This window comes from Thunnus maccoyii, chromosome 7 (assembly GCF_910596095.1).
Source record: "Thunnus maccoyii chromosome 7, fThuMac1.1, whole genome shotgun sequence".
In the NCBI taxonomy this organism is placed as follows: Eukaryota; Metazoa; Chordata; class Actinopteri; order Scombriformes; family Scombridae; genus Thunnus; species Thunnus maccoyii.
In genome coordinates this window covers 12,916,667-12,931,657 of record NC_056539.1, presented here as the reverse complement: position 1 = coordinate 12,931,657, position 14,991 = coordinate 12,916,667, and the positions used below count along the sequence as shown (strand labels likewise).

At 41.5% G+C, this 14,991-nt stretch overlaps 1 protein-coding gene across 2 annotated transcripts in view; it reads left to right on the top strand.

Moving 5' to 3' along the window:
• notch2 (notch receptor 2) overlaps nt 1–14,991 on the top strand; it is a 44,057-nt gene that overhangs the window by 14,817 nt on the left and 14,249 nt on the right. For both annotated transcript variants that reach the window (XM_042415615.1, XM_042415616.1), the window contains exons 3-12: nt 8,345–8,619; nt 9,302–9,509; nt 9,657–9,790; nt 10,544–10,666; nt 12,039–12,272; nt 12,892–13,047; nt 13,160–13,345; nt 13,736–13,849; nt 13,986–14,099; nt 14,226–14,459. In XM_042415615.1, coding sequence (XP_042271549.1) covers nt 8,345–8,619; nt 9,302–9,509; nt 9,657–9,790; nt 10,544–10,666; nt 12,039–12,272; nt 12,892–13,047; nt 13,160–13,345; nt 13,736–13,849; nt 13,986–14,099; nt 14,226–14,459 — 1,778 coding nt within the window. The remainder of the gene's footprint in view (nt 1–8,344; nt 8,620–9,301; nt 9,510–9,656; nt 9,791–10,543; nt 10,667–12,038; nt 12,273–12,891; nt 13,048–13,159; nt 13,346–13,735; nt 13,850–13,985; nt 14,100–14,225; nt 14,460–14,991) is intronic.

Below are 14,991 nucleotides of genomic sequence, written 5' to 3'. Positions count from 1 at the left end.
GCTACACACGTTATGCTGTCCAAACCCTGTTTTGCTCCAGAACAAGATCCCTTTGTCTACCGTTAGGCAATGGTGCAAACTGATTAACTCTCCCTCCCTCTCAATGCCTCTTTTTTCTCTCTCTCTCTCTTACAGTCACTGTCATGCCTTTATGTTTATTTAAAAAAAAAAAAAAGAAGAAGTTCCTCTTAAGAGTGAGGGGAGAGAGATACTGTGTTGTGTCGCCCGGCTGCCCGTTTGATCTGACAAGTAGAATTTGCCTGCAGGGCAGATAGAGGAAGAGAAAGGGCCAAAAGAAAAGAGAATGTCTCTTTTCAGGTAATTCGAGGAGGAAAACCTTGAGGCACAACTCCTTACTAATGATGAGAGAGCAGTGAGGAGAGCGGGCGGGGGAAGGCAGAGAACGGAGAAGCGGAGCGGAGAGAGGGAGTGTAATTTCCCTCTTGCTATGTCTCCTTCATCAAACTGTCACTCATCCATCCATGCCTCAGTCTCTCCCTCTGATTCAGGGATTTAGATGCCTCCGGACACAACTCACCTGGCCTCTTAATCCTTCTACAGCTCAAAACTCTTTTCACTACTATCCCCATTATCTATTCTTTGTTTCTATTTAACCATCTGTCCATTTGCCTCTGGCATCATTGTGCTAATTTAACACTTTCACCTTTTTGCCTTTATTAAAGCCATACTTTCTATCTTCCATTCATATCTGTGTGCTCATAGTACTTTCTCTGTTGTTGTTGTTGTTGTTGTCTAAGTCTTGTGTCATTAGGTTAAAAAACAGGCGGACTGGGGCAAAAAGAGGAACAAGGGAGGAGAAAGTAGACAAAGAATAAAGATGGGAGCGCTTTAGGCCAGTCACTCCTCTCTGCTCAACTCCTCCACTGTAGACGCAGCACCCAATCTATCAGACACACACACACACGTACGCACGCTCGCTCACACAGATTTTAACTAGGTTAGGCATATGATCTAAACTTAAGTAAGCAAACCCCAGTGTAGGAGATTGGAAGCCACGGCAGTGATTTCCTGCTTTTACTTACTCTCCTTCTCACAAGCCCGCTAACAGCACTGTAGATGTGGTTGAGACTGGAACCACAAGGATAAGAGTTTCTTTGTGTATATGTTTGTGTATTTACTCTGTGTGTGTGTGTGTGTGTGTATGTGTGTGAATGTGCGCGAGCGTCTGAAGAGTCAGGGGCACCTTGAGCCTAGGGCAAGTTCACATGCTGGCACTGAGAGGTCTGAAGTGCAGCTAACATTAGATTCAGTGTTTGGATAGTGGAGACGTAGATGCTCATGATGACACTAGACTGTTCATCAGGGCCAGTCAGGGCTGCAACAAAATATAATCAATTCATCATATATTAATCAGATATTCAAAAAAAACATTTGAAAATCTTGACATCAGTAAAATTCTTGCATTTGTGCTCAGTATATGAGTTAAAAGATGAATCTATTATCACCATTGCTGATTTTCTGTCAATTGACTAATTGGTTAATTTACTTATCCTTTCATTGCTAGTGCCAACTCATTAGAATGAGAGTGGTCATCGTGGCGTGCTGTCAGTGGTCATTGTGATTTCAATCTGTCTTTGAGGGTCACCATGATAGAAGATACACTTACACACACAAAAATAAACAAACAAATGGTAAAACACAAACACGCAGATGCACATAACGCCGCTGGGAGACTTAGACATTGAAATTAGGCCCAAGAAAGAGGAAGCCTTACAAAACAGTGGGGAATGTAGCAACCAGACTGAAAACCCACATACAGTTAGGTGACAATTGGCGCCCTGTCACACGCTGTTGGTAACACTTTGGGGTCAAAAGAACCTCAGTGTTGTCATAAGGTCACATGTCCTCTGTACACGCATGGTGGTATGAAGTTGGGCTGAGTGCATGTGCTCTTCGTTCATTAAAAAAATCACTCACTAAGGAACTATTACTTTGAATCAAATTTAGCTTTTATGTATCATTGAATTATTAACAGACAAACATAAATGAAATGCATCAAAGAACCAAGAAAATAACTTCTTAATTTCCCAGTGGGAGGTTCAAAGCAGACTTTTGAAATAAACAAAGACCAAAGTGAGAAAATAATTTTAGCTGGCAGCAAATCTCTTTGGGTGGGCTGCAGCAATTAATTCAATATTTGGCTAACACTAGCAATTCAGTTATCAGGTGACCTTATGTAGATAAAGTGTACCCTATATTCTTGTTTGCTTTAAATGTCTAAATCAGTCCGTGGTAGACTTTGGAACATTTGTAGGCCGTCAGACCTATTGTCGGAGATTCCACTTTGAACAACCGCAGAAACTAGATAATGACAGAACATGGACAGGCGGGCTGAAAGAGTGTTCAGAAGCAAAATGGGTCCTGTGCTGCGTACCACAGCCTCGCAGAAAAGTCTTTTTGAACATGTTACTAAACGCAGTCTGAGATTTTACCACATGGCCCTAGTTTGGACTCCACCCTGCTCCGCACTCCTTTATCCTGTCTGCGCTGTTGCTTTTCAGTCTGACTGCTCAGCTTCCTTTTCTCTCTGTATGTCTGCTGCCTCACTCTCTCGTAACTGGCTTATCGGGCTTTTACCTCTACCTCATTGCCCTCTCTTCACCTTCTTCTTTTTTCTTCTTCCTCTCATGTCTTTTTTTTTTTTTTCTATTAATTTGACATCAAGCTCACACCTCCCTCTGAGCACCTCCTCCGTTATTTTATGTTTGTTGCCCCTGCTCTATGAAAATGAGAAAAAAAAACAAGTGAAAGGTGAAGGAGTGTGTCAAAAAAACACCCCCAACCCACTAAAACCACACTGCTACTAAGGATCATTTAGTCATACATTTATAGTTTCCGTCCCTCAATAAAGTGCCCTCAATTTAACCTTTTACATTTAAGTTTAGGTGAATTTTATTTTTCCAATTTACAACAGGTCTATTCTCCTCTGTGGCACGAGCTAATGTGTGAGCCTAACTGGTACAGTGCCGCCGGTCTCTCCTTGCCAGATGTACAATCTCTACTCACTACATTCACACTGTGACAGTGTGGCAGAACTTGGTGATAGGTGAAAAAACTGGTGCCATTCCTCAATATAGTGCTGGGGTTGGGGTGGTGTTATCTGGAAACTTTTTTGCATTTCCATCGGTATTTAGCACCAACTGTTTTAGATTGACCACTTATGACCATTTATCGAATATGGTTGTGGAGACTACAAGTGAGATTGGAAGGAAACAGAATGGGCATGTCAGCTGCCCACGCGTGCATCACTACTGATCGCTTTTTCCGCTCTCTTTCTTCTTTGCTATATAGTACAAGCCCCGACACCATCTTATACCTGTACTTTCACTCCTTACTCTCGGGTGACGCTTTAGGGTCAAGCGTCATTGTCTCTGTAGGTCTGAGTGAACTGAAGCTGAGTTATTTTGTGTGCAGTAGCAGCAGCAACAGTTGACTGGTAGCAATGGTGCCAAAGCTTTCTGTGTCTAGTCTAGAAAGTGCTACCCAGTTTGTCTCACTTCTGGCATCTGATATGACTGTGACTGTTAATCTCAATCATGCAGGTGGCAAATTGTCTGGAGAAAGTTTTAGATTTACACATACAAGGAGTTTGGTGTCGCATAATGAATAACAGCTCATTGCTTTTGATGCCATTATGATTGTTTTTTGTGTGCTGTTGTATTGATTTTAATCTCATTGAGGTTTCTCTGGTTAAATAAAGGTTACTGTAAATTTAGAAAAAAAAATAGAGCTACAGTTGAAACTGGTATTCTGGTAAACTGAGGATTCCTCCGCTCCTTAGATTTACCACCATCACACTAGCGTTGTTGTCATGCATAGAAGCAACAGGAAATCCAGCAACGTGTTCTGCACTTGACTTGTGACGTCTATGCATGCACACACAGGACTGCAGTACAGTGAATAGGCCACCTATGCTCAGCCAAGCCAGAGAAAGATCCAGGGTTTGAAATGTGAGCTGGTTTATGCTCTCGCTCTCACACTGTTTCTCCACGATGGCCGCAGGGAGAAAGCATGATGGAGTTATTAAGCTTCGTTGAGACTAGAATAGTAGCTGGAGGAGGAGGAGGAGGTGGTGGTGGTGGTGGTGGTGGCGGGGTTGTAGTTGAGGAGAGGAAGTTAGAGAGGTAGGAGGAGAAAATTGGCACAAAAGAAAATGGGGAATGAGGGATTGGGGAAGGGAGGAGAGTATGAGAGTCGGGAGCCGGGGACATAGGAATTAGGAATGAAAGAGGTGGGAGACATTACATGAGTGAGTGAGAATCAACCCAACCCTCTCTGCTCACTGAAGCCCCATGGCCAGCCAGGACAGGCAGAGGTCAGCATGAGGTGGAGGAGGAGGAGGAGGAGGAGGAGGAGGGGGAGGAGGAGGAGAGAGAGAGAGAACGAAGGAGGGAAGGGGTGCAGAGATAGGGAGGGGTGTGCGTGAGATGGGGGCGCTAATGTGAACCAGCTGTAGAAACCTGACACCTCGAGAGTGGGTTAGAAATGAGAGGTGGAGGAGTGAGAAAGAGAGGGAAAGAAGGGCTGCAGGAAACTGCATGGAGTAAGAGAAGGATGGAGAAAAGAGAAAGAAAAAAAGTCCTCATGGAGCAAAACAAAGAATCTCATAGATGAGTTTGGCTGCTGAGTTGTTCATGAAAGTAGAGCTGAATATGTGTGTATAGGTGTGTATGTGCAGTCGTCTGTGTGCAAATGTCTCGCCTGTTTTCTGCATTGTGCATGAAAATTTGTCAAATCAAACTCCTCCCTGTGTTGTATTCAGCAACAGACTAGTGTGTCAATGTGTTGGGTTATCTCTTCCTCAGAGTGAGACACCACTCCCCGACAATAATGTGAATCATGCACAGCCTTGTCTGTTTGCCTCAGGCTATAGTGATATAGCCGGAGGCTAATAATGAGCTCTCTATCTGGCACTGAAACCTGAAGGACAGGGTGGTATCGTTTCCTGACGCCATGGCATTTAGTTCTGTCAACACTGGTTAGATAGCAGCGATTGAATTTAATAGAGTTTACCATGCGTCTCTCCTGTCAGCACTATTGAATTTTTACAGAATTTTCAAAGTAGAAAGTGAGTCTTGAAGGGTTGTGTTGACTTGCAAGACAGCTCTACAGTAGGGATTATGATATCTTTTTTCTCTTCCAAGAGTACATTGAATGCTTTTTTTTAACCACACTAACCTAGAGGTTTCACAAAAGAAATGTCACTTGTAAACAGTGTTGTTTATTTCAAGCTCAAAAGGCTTAAAATGAAGCTTAACTTTCCAACAAAGAACAAGTTTCAAATGTCCTCTCTCTCACTGAAGTGGCTATACTTGACTTTGAAAATGCGTCTCATGTTCCCCATAGTTTTAGCAGTGAAAATGTGTGAAATGTTCCCAGTGAAATGTAAACCTAGCATTAACCTGGACACGGTGTTCTTTGTGTGACAGCCTGCTAATGTGATGTATGTCACAGGGCAGAGGGTCTTGTCATTACTCGGGGTGAAGAGGGAGGAGAGATTGTCTGAGAGAAAAAAGAGCAGTCCTCATTCCCAGGACGGCCATGTTGTTGTGATATCTTGACCGAGCTGTGTTTTTGTTTAGATTAGGGAGGGACGTCTTTGTGTTTGCGTTTTTATGTGTGTGTGTGTAGGGGTGTGTAGGTGGGTTGAGCTGCAGACATGCTGCTGATACAGGGGCAGAGACGGGCGGGGGGGAGGATGGGTGGCCATGTCTAATCACAAAGGGTTGAGGTAAAGAGGCATGAAGTCAGTCTCTTCTTTGAAGATCTTGTCTGCGAGTTTACCAGCACCAGAAGTGTGTGCAAGTGTAGGATTTGTAGAATACTATTGGGAGATGACCTGTATATTTAAATGATAAGACTTTTGATATTCTGTATTTTTGTTATTGTCAACAAATCCTACGAAAAGACTAAAAATCAACAATGTGTTACTCCATCTCTCTGTACATTGTGGCTGTGACTCTGAGCCTCGAGCCCACTGGTTCCTACTGTAGATGTAAATGCTTTAAAAATGGGTCACAAATGTATATTTTAATTTTTAAAAAAGGCTCAGTAATCTCTTGATACAACAGGGTGATGATACAACATTTTCTCAACTGGAGTAAATAGTTTATTTGTTATGGACTATTTTTTCCCCACAGATTTGTTATGGTAGTGAGTATTTGGGATCAACTCACAAAGAAAATCTCAAGTGCCCATGTTGATGTTAATGAATAAACATGTCACCTGATCCAGTTTGGCTCATACATGTATTTGTAATAAAACAGGAGTAGGATTAGTTCATTGCTGACAATAAGAAAAGTATCACCAGACCTGTCCTTTTAACTTTAATACAGTAAAGAGCTTTATGTCATACTAGTGGAACATATTCCACAGCATCGGTGTCTATTTATTTATGTTTTTTGTTGGTTTGTGTACATGCCAGTGCATTAAATATATCGTACCAAATATGTTTGAGTGAGAACTGTCTGATGTTGTTTTTAAAGAGACACTGGGTGACTCACAGACCTGATTGATCTGCCTGGCATGAATCACGACTCTTCTTCTTTCCCATGGCCTCACAATCTAATATCTTCAAGCTGCTTTGGGGTGGAGCGGCCAATGATAAATAAAAGTTAGTAAGTGAGAGATTGAATTTTAAATGATTCCCATCTCCACAGTTTGGTCTCAGTTTCATTTGGCTCATAGCACCAATCTCTGATTCTGAGTATTCTCTTCCCTCTTTGTTTTTACATGCTACAGGTCCTCTTATCTGTGAATTAAGCGTCTTTTTTTTTCATTGGAATGGTTATGAAAGAAGGTATTAATGTATCTGTGTGTGCTTGTCTTATGTGTGTTTTATCTCTGCTCTCCTATTATGTTACATGAGTCCCTCCAGGGAGGCAAGTTCAGAGGCCTGTGTAAGAGTCAGCACGTTGCTCTGTCGCCCACGGTCCCCAGACAGTGTGTCTGCCATGTGCCATACACACACATAGACACACACACACACACACACAACAGACAGCTGATCAAAATAGGATACATAGGAAATTACCTGGCTAATGACATCTTTGCTTGGAGTCAAAATAACACCCCTGACCAGATACTGTCACACATAGAGAAGTGGTGAGAGAAAATGGGAGGGACTGAGATAAAACTGAGGAATAGAAAGTGACGAAGGGAACATTGTGAAAAGCTCCCTGGTGGACATGGTATGTAATATTGTAGTTTCCTCTCCACTGCTCATCATGCAGCTGAATCACTTTATTGAAAAACACGAAAAAGGAGGTATTGAAAGCAAGGGGTGATGAATAAGAGGAGGAAAAAGCAGACACTTTGTTTCACAACACACATAATTTGTAGACTAAATGTGGTGTTTTCAGTTATACACTGCACAGCTCTTTTGTGAACAACTTCCAGCTGTCAATAATTTATTTACATATACTTTAAATTGTTGACATTTTGTGGGCACATTTGTGTAGATTATGGCATTACTTGTCAGTTGACAGTAAAATCATTCATTTTACATTGGCTTAGAAAACAGCTGGTCTTTTCGACTGGTTGTTTTTAGTTTCTGCGAGGCTTCAGTCAACAACTTCCAGATGACTCCACCTCACATCCTTCTGCTTTTGGACTTCTTCTTTGCCAACACCGACCCCAGTTTAACCCTTTCACCAAGCTTCCTCCTTCTCTCTAAGCCGAGTTGATGGGGTAACAGCTCAGGGTTCAGAGGAGGTTGTTCGGTAATCGAAGGGTTGGTGGTTCAATTCCTGTCTTACGGCATGTCAAAATGTGTGTTAGAAATACCCCCAAAAAACCCAACTTCTCCTCATGTCATATGAATATGTTTCTAAGTCTGTGTTAGCATGAGCCATATGTTTTAATAGATTCCTGTTATGTGCAACCACACATCTTGCTAATACTCCTACTTAGGGATGTGGTTCCCCACATACTGTTGAGATCACCATACAGCAGTGGCAAGACTGTGTATTAGACAGTAACCTGTGTTGGTTCATTTGGCTCTTTGATGTGTGTGTTTACTACAATACTCTTGTGTGGATGTTACTCTCTGCTATCAATGCTCTCAGCAGTAGTTGTTTGATGTGGTAAATTCCGTGCAGTTGATTGAAACTTACTCTTTATTTTGTTTGTTTGCTACTTTGTCAAGCACACACACGCACACACAAATACACACACACATTCGTTTGTTTCAAAACTCATCTTTCAACTTTATTGTCAGTATTGAGGGGCGATCAGGTTTAAATCCTTGTGTGTGCCTTTGCAAGCTCCATCACTGATTTTTTTTGTTGGGTTTTTTTTTGTGTGTTTTTGTGTCTGTGTCCAGGTGTGCACCAGGCTTCCTGGGTGAATACTGCCACCATAAAGACCCTTGTCATCCTGGCTACTGCCTGAATGGGGGGAACTGCTCTGTGTCTATGTTAGCTGGTGTACCTGTACCAGGCAGCGCTACCTGCACCTGCCCTCTTGGCCACACCGGACAGCACTGCCAAACTCCTCAGAACTCCACGTGCTACCCCAACAACCCCTGTGCCAACCGAGGTGTCTGCACCCTGCTGTCCCTCGACCAATACACGTGCGAATGTGCCAGAGGATGGACAGGTGAGATGCTTGAAAAAACCCTCCCAGGAGTTTGCCATGAGGGCAGAGGTCTGTGTCAGAGTAATATCTGACTTTTGTTTATCACCAGAATACTGATTTATGTTTAAACATCCTGAATGTAACTTGTCCTTATTGTTTGTACAAAATAGTGTTTTCAATTTTAAGCTAATGGTGTCAGCTATCTGAAAAGCCTTGTATTACCTCTGCCAAGAAGGTTACTGTAAGTTTTTGGTCTTGTTAGTTGGACTGTTTGTATGATATGTCAAAAATCTAACAGAGATAAATGAAATGTAATTGAAAGTTAGTCCATGAGGCAAGGAAGAAGTGGCTTTTTGGTGTGGATCCAGGTGCAAATCATAGGATTTCTTATTTCATAAGATTTTTAGATATTGCGATATTTTTGCAAGTTTCTCATGAATAACTACACTTACCGATATAATGAAACCAAATCTGGCACAGATATCCCATAATGCTTGTCTCAGTATGAGTCTTTTGATGCATTGAAGATCCAGAAGGTGATTAGTGTGTATGGAAAGTCTCATGGCATGGTTTTTGATCATCAGAAATGCATACCTATCATTGCATATTGCTTTTCATCTAGTGTCAAAGCCACATTCAGAAATGGATCATGGGAAAGCTTAAGCACTAATGCTCTGTTGTTTGTTCCCTCCTTCCTCTTCAGGACTGCGTTGTGAGCATGAGGACAGCTGTCTCTCTAGTCCCTGTGCCAATGGTGGCAAATGCAGCTCTCTGTCAGGCGGTAGCTACAGGTGTTCCTGTCCTCCTGGCTACACAGGTCTTCGCTGCCTTAATGACACAAATGAATGTGCAGCCACACCCTCTATTTGCCAGAATGGAGGAACGTGTTTAAACACCCCTGGCTCCTACAAGTGAGAATCTAGTTTATAATATATAACCACATTCGAAATATAATTAGACTACTAGAAAATACTTGAATAATTTTTGGAAAACATCATTGGGTGTTTCATAAAGATCAAGACTGAATGAAATAAAATTGACTCTTGCTATTGTTACAGGTGTGTTTGTACCCCGGGGTTTACGGGCCGACACTGTGAAAGCTCATACATCCCTTGCTCACCTTCACCATGTCTTAATGGAGGCACCTGCCACCAGAACTCTGAAACCAGCTACTCCTGCCACTGTCTTCCAGGTACGACCATTCAGGTTGAATAATTCTCAGACTTAAGTGACTGAATATAAACTGATACTGTATGTAAAAACCGTCCATCACACACCAACAGAGATGCGGACATCTTTGTTGCCTGGTGAGAAAGAGAGGCAAAGCAGGAAGGTACTTAAGAGAAATGGAAATTTAAGGGAAACAATTGAATGCAGGGGGAGAGAAAATGAGTGACATTGTAACTGGTATTTATCTACAAATGATTGTAGCTTTAAGCTTCTTTATTGTTACATTATGTTTGAGGTGCAAACAGTCTGATCCTGCTGGCTTTGTTCCCTTATTAGACACACTGTCCTGTCAGTCTGCTACACTTAGCAAGTAGACACAACAAACACACACAGCTGTTATTTATACACCATCAGGACATGCCATGATACTTAAGTAAGTGGCTCGTCTACAAAGGAGGTGTTGCAACCGTGGTTTTCAGTCTCATGTGCGTCTGAAGGAACAGATATATGTATTTTAATCAATAGAGCTTTCTACACAGACTTACATTGCCTTTGTTGTCACATTTTATGTGCACACTACAGTGGCTTCTCAAAACGATGGTGACTTACGCAATACTGTGCCTGAACTGAAGACTGAAACTGCTGCTGCTCTATTAATTGTTTCTTCCGCTGCGCAGGCTGTGCAGACATTGTGTACAGGATATCATATTGAATGTATTTTTCCAGTGGACACATGATTAAAACAATTAAAAATATATTTTTTAATGTGTGTCAGGATTCAATGGGACGAACTGTGAGAATAACATCGATGACTGCCCTGGTCATCAGTGTGCTAATGGTGGAACCTGTATGGATGGAGTCAACACCTACAACTGTCAGTGCCCTCCAGAGTGGACTGGTAAGAGGACGTGTCTTAATGTGTGTGAATAGTAGTTTGTGTGTTAGTTTGTGACACTTGTGTGTGCTTTGTTTGCTTTGTTTCAACCCTGAAACAAAGCATTAAAAAAAACAGCATTTGGACATGTGCTCTTAAGCATATTTGAACTGTATTACACTAAATCCAGTCTTTGTATGCCTTTTGTGTTCTAAAACGTTGTGTTTTACAGAATATTTAATCATCTTTAACATTTTTAAAATGTCCACAGCAGATTATTTGTGTATTTATCTTTTCTATTTTCTAGAAATTCTAGCTATATCATTAAAAATGCTTCTCTATTTTGGAATTTCCCTCTCTCTGTGTGTCTGTGAAAGCTGCCCTGTGGGTTTTTCTTGTAGACAAAGAAAAGTTATGTTTACATTCAGTATTACTCACCAAAACCCACTTTGTGTATCTTTGAGGTCTAACAAAAGTGTCAAATCCATTTCCTTCCTTATAAAACATTTGCTAAGCTGATTTTTCTTAAAAGTTGTAATCGTGTATTGTTTACATCAATGTTTACTAGCTTGCAGTATTCTTCCCTGCCTTTGATGGTGCATTGCTGCATTTCTTGGCATATCACCACCACCTGTAGAGCAGTGGAATAAACCCTTGGCAGGAACATGTGTCACGTCACCCGTACACATATGCATGAGACAAACAAAACGGGGACCCACCCATACAAAAGGAAAAACGCTCCACAGAGTACCTCTTAAGCAGTGAGGAGAACTGAAATACTTGTGCTATGATCGGAGATGATATCTTGCATCCTTTCATGTTGTGTGTTGTGATGTAACACTTCCTTTTGTTTTCTCTCTTTATCCTACAGAGGCTCTTAGACCACACAAGGTGTGCCTCTGCTAATATGATTTTATGGCATATGCAAGCTTTCGGTTTACAAAGAAAACATGCATACATCAGCTTCTTTGGGCCTGTCTTGAGTTTATATAGCACTAATCCAACCAGGGAAGGCAAAGCTAATGTGATGATGCAGCAGGATATTTAAAAATATTTGCTCTGGATAAATATTGTTTCATTAGACAGTACATTTGCATCTCAAAAGTAGATGGTAAGCATCTAAAATGTCTAATAAAAATTGATCATGAATGCAGATGGAGGACATTATTCTCTGGTTTTACAAATGTAAGCTTTTTTTTTTTTTTTTTAAGAATGAAATTACTTAATTGATACTTGGCCCTTTTGCAATATTTGTTATTTCTCTACTTGGAAGTCTGCAGCAGGTTTTTGTTCATATTAGGTATTTGAAACAATAACACGAGGAAAACCCCTTGCCCTTTGCATTGTAACAAGTTGGATAGAGTATTAACTTTCCTCCCTCCCTGCTTCTCCACAGGTCAACATTGTACAGAGGATGTGGACGAGTGTCGTCTGCAGCCAAACACGTGCCAGAATGGAGGGACCTGCAACAACCTTTTCGGCAGCTACGTCTGTGTGTGCGTCAATGGCTGGAGTGGACCCGACTGTTCTGAAAACATCGATGACTGTGCGACAGCTTCCTGCAGCCCCGGCTCCACATGCATTGACCGTGTTGCCTCTTTTATCTGTCTCTGCCCCCACGGAAAGACAGGTGGGCCAGTAGTGGAAAACCACACACGATATTTTTATACCAAAGCCAGAAATTCAGTCAGCTAATAACTGCAAATCAACATGCAATTTTGATAAAGGACAAAACAGAAATGCTATGAGTCTCTGTTCCTGTTTGCAACTGAAAGAAGAGAAACAAAAAACAGCTGTTAAATACACAGAATAATAAATCAGCAGTGGTCTTACCATGAAAAGAGTATTGACAGACCAGAACTGATGTGTTTCTAAGCAGATGATTTCACTATATTCATCATAGCTTTGACATCTTGTCGTCTACCCCTGAGGAAAAGGCGATGAATGTGATCCATGTCAGACAGTCAAATACACCATTTACACCACAGAATAGATTTGAACTTCCATTCTGCTGATAATTGACATATTCTAAGATTAGATTAAACCATATTTTCTTTATTCTTCTTCTTTATTTCATGAGAAAATTTGCATTGAGTTTGTTTTACTCTGAACTGGGCATAAACCTGTATTGGAGGTTCTCTGGGGATGTTTTTGTCTCAGCACAGACAAGTTTTGTTTGCATCAAGAACTGGGATGTGCAAAAGGATGAAGACATTACTTTTCCTCTCTCAACACGGTGTTTCTTTCAGGTTTACTTTGCCATAGAGATGACGCCTGTATCAGCAACCCCTGTAGAGAGGGCTCTCAGTGTGACACCAACCCCATCAGTGGCATGTTCAACTGTAACTGTCCACCTGGATATGTAGGCAACACCTGCAACATCGACAGAGACGAATGCAGCATTGGTATGAAAGAAAGAGGAAGTTCTATACTCACACATAACTTTCAGCATTTATCTGTGCCATTCCTCTGTTCCACTGTGGTTTCTCACTATGACCCTTTCCTCTTTATTCTCAGGTACCAACCCTTGCGAGCATGGCGGCCAATGTGTGAACACTGATGGTTCCTTCACCTGTAACTGTGTTAGGGGTTACTCTGGGCCACGCTGTGAACAAGACGTCAATGAGTGCGCTTCAAATCCCTGCCAAAATGATGGCACATGTCTGGATCGCATTGGGGACTACACTTGTATCTGCATGCCCGGTACACTTCTTGAGAAATTTAAAAAAAAAATTGCTGACATTGCCAGTATTTGTCAGTGTTTTACTGTCAGGAAAAAGTCATCCAAGTAGTGGATGATAATACATTATTTATAACTAGAAAGCGCTCAGAAAGGGCATAACTCCAGCAAAGCTGCACAATCCAAGTGTTTTATTAGAAAACAGTTATTTGCATCTGAATATGAAGATCCAGAGTGATAGACATTTATGTGCCACATAACCTCCTTGTTGAAGTTAATAACAGCCTACTAGGTTAAAATGAAATGCTTAGAAACTGCAAAAAAATTAGCTCACAGTAAAAACATAATCTCCTTAGCTGAGGTAACATTTAAGAGATGAAGAAATTCTAAACCTTTTCTTTCCATTGATGCAGGATTTGAGGGGACACATTGTGAGATAGAGGTGAATGAGTGTCTGAGCTCACCTTGCCTGAACCAGGGTAAATGTCTGGACCAGGTCAGCCGCTTTGTCTGCGAGTGCCCAGCAGGTTGGTACACATAAAGAAAAGTTTTGTGTATTTTTGTTATTGATCTCCATCCATTCACAGTGAAAATTAATTGGCTTATAAAATCCTACCTGTTTTAAAACTGTTCTTTAATTTATGGGTTTGTTACTGTTTCCAGGCTTCAGCGGTGAAATGTGCCAGATAGACATTGATGAGTGTTCGAGCACACCCTGTTTAAACGGGGCCAAGTGTATTGACAGACCCAACGGATACGACTGTGAATGTGCTGAAGGTAAAAGGGAATAACCCCCATGTCCTACTTGACTGAAAAAATAATCTAAAATAGATAAACGATACAAAAGCCACACAATGCAGAAGCCTTTGTTATTATTTTAAGAAAAAAATGTCCTCCCAACAGGCTTCAGTGGTCTACTTTGTGAAGAAAACATCAATGACTGCAAGCCAGAGCCGTGCCACCACGGCGTGTGTAAGGATGGCATCGCCACCTACTCCTGTGAGTGCCACCCTGGATACACAGGCCTGATCTGTAACGCCCAGGTCCAGGAGTGCCACAGCAACCCTTGTCAGAACCGAGGACGCTGCATTGATCTGGTTAATGCCTACCAGTGTAACTGCCCACCGGGAACTTCAGGTTAGTACTCAATGCAATAAACAATCATTGCTTGTATAGTGAGAAGTCTGACAGGTGAAACTTCCACCAGACTGATGTAAGTGCTGTAGTGATGGATGTACTATGCAGTCATCAGAACAGGAAATGTACTTGATCATCAGTTTGTCTCATCTGTCTCATCTTTTTCCTTGTCTCTATTCTCTTCCAAAATTGTTTGTGCAGCCATTTCTTTTGTGGAATTTAAACAAAACTCATCCCACACAGACCTTTGTTGAACTAAACACGAAACATTGTGTCACAAAGTCATAAATAAACGAACTAAATATTTGAAAGAATTTACAAATAATCACCAGCTGCCAGATACTACTAGTAGCCAAGCTCAATCCTGAGAGTTTTCCTGCAATTGATTCTTGTAGCCCTTGAAAGTTAATTGTTAAGAGAATAACTAGATTCGTAAAGACCCCCATCCCCCACATCGCAAGCTTCCTATGTAGCTTTCGATGTATTCAGAGCATTCTACGAGAGTGTGTGTGCATGTGTGTGTGCGTGCGTG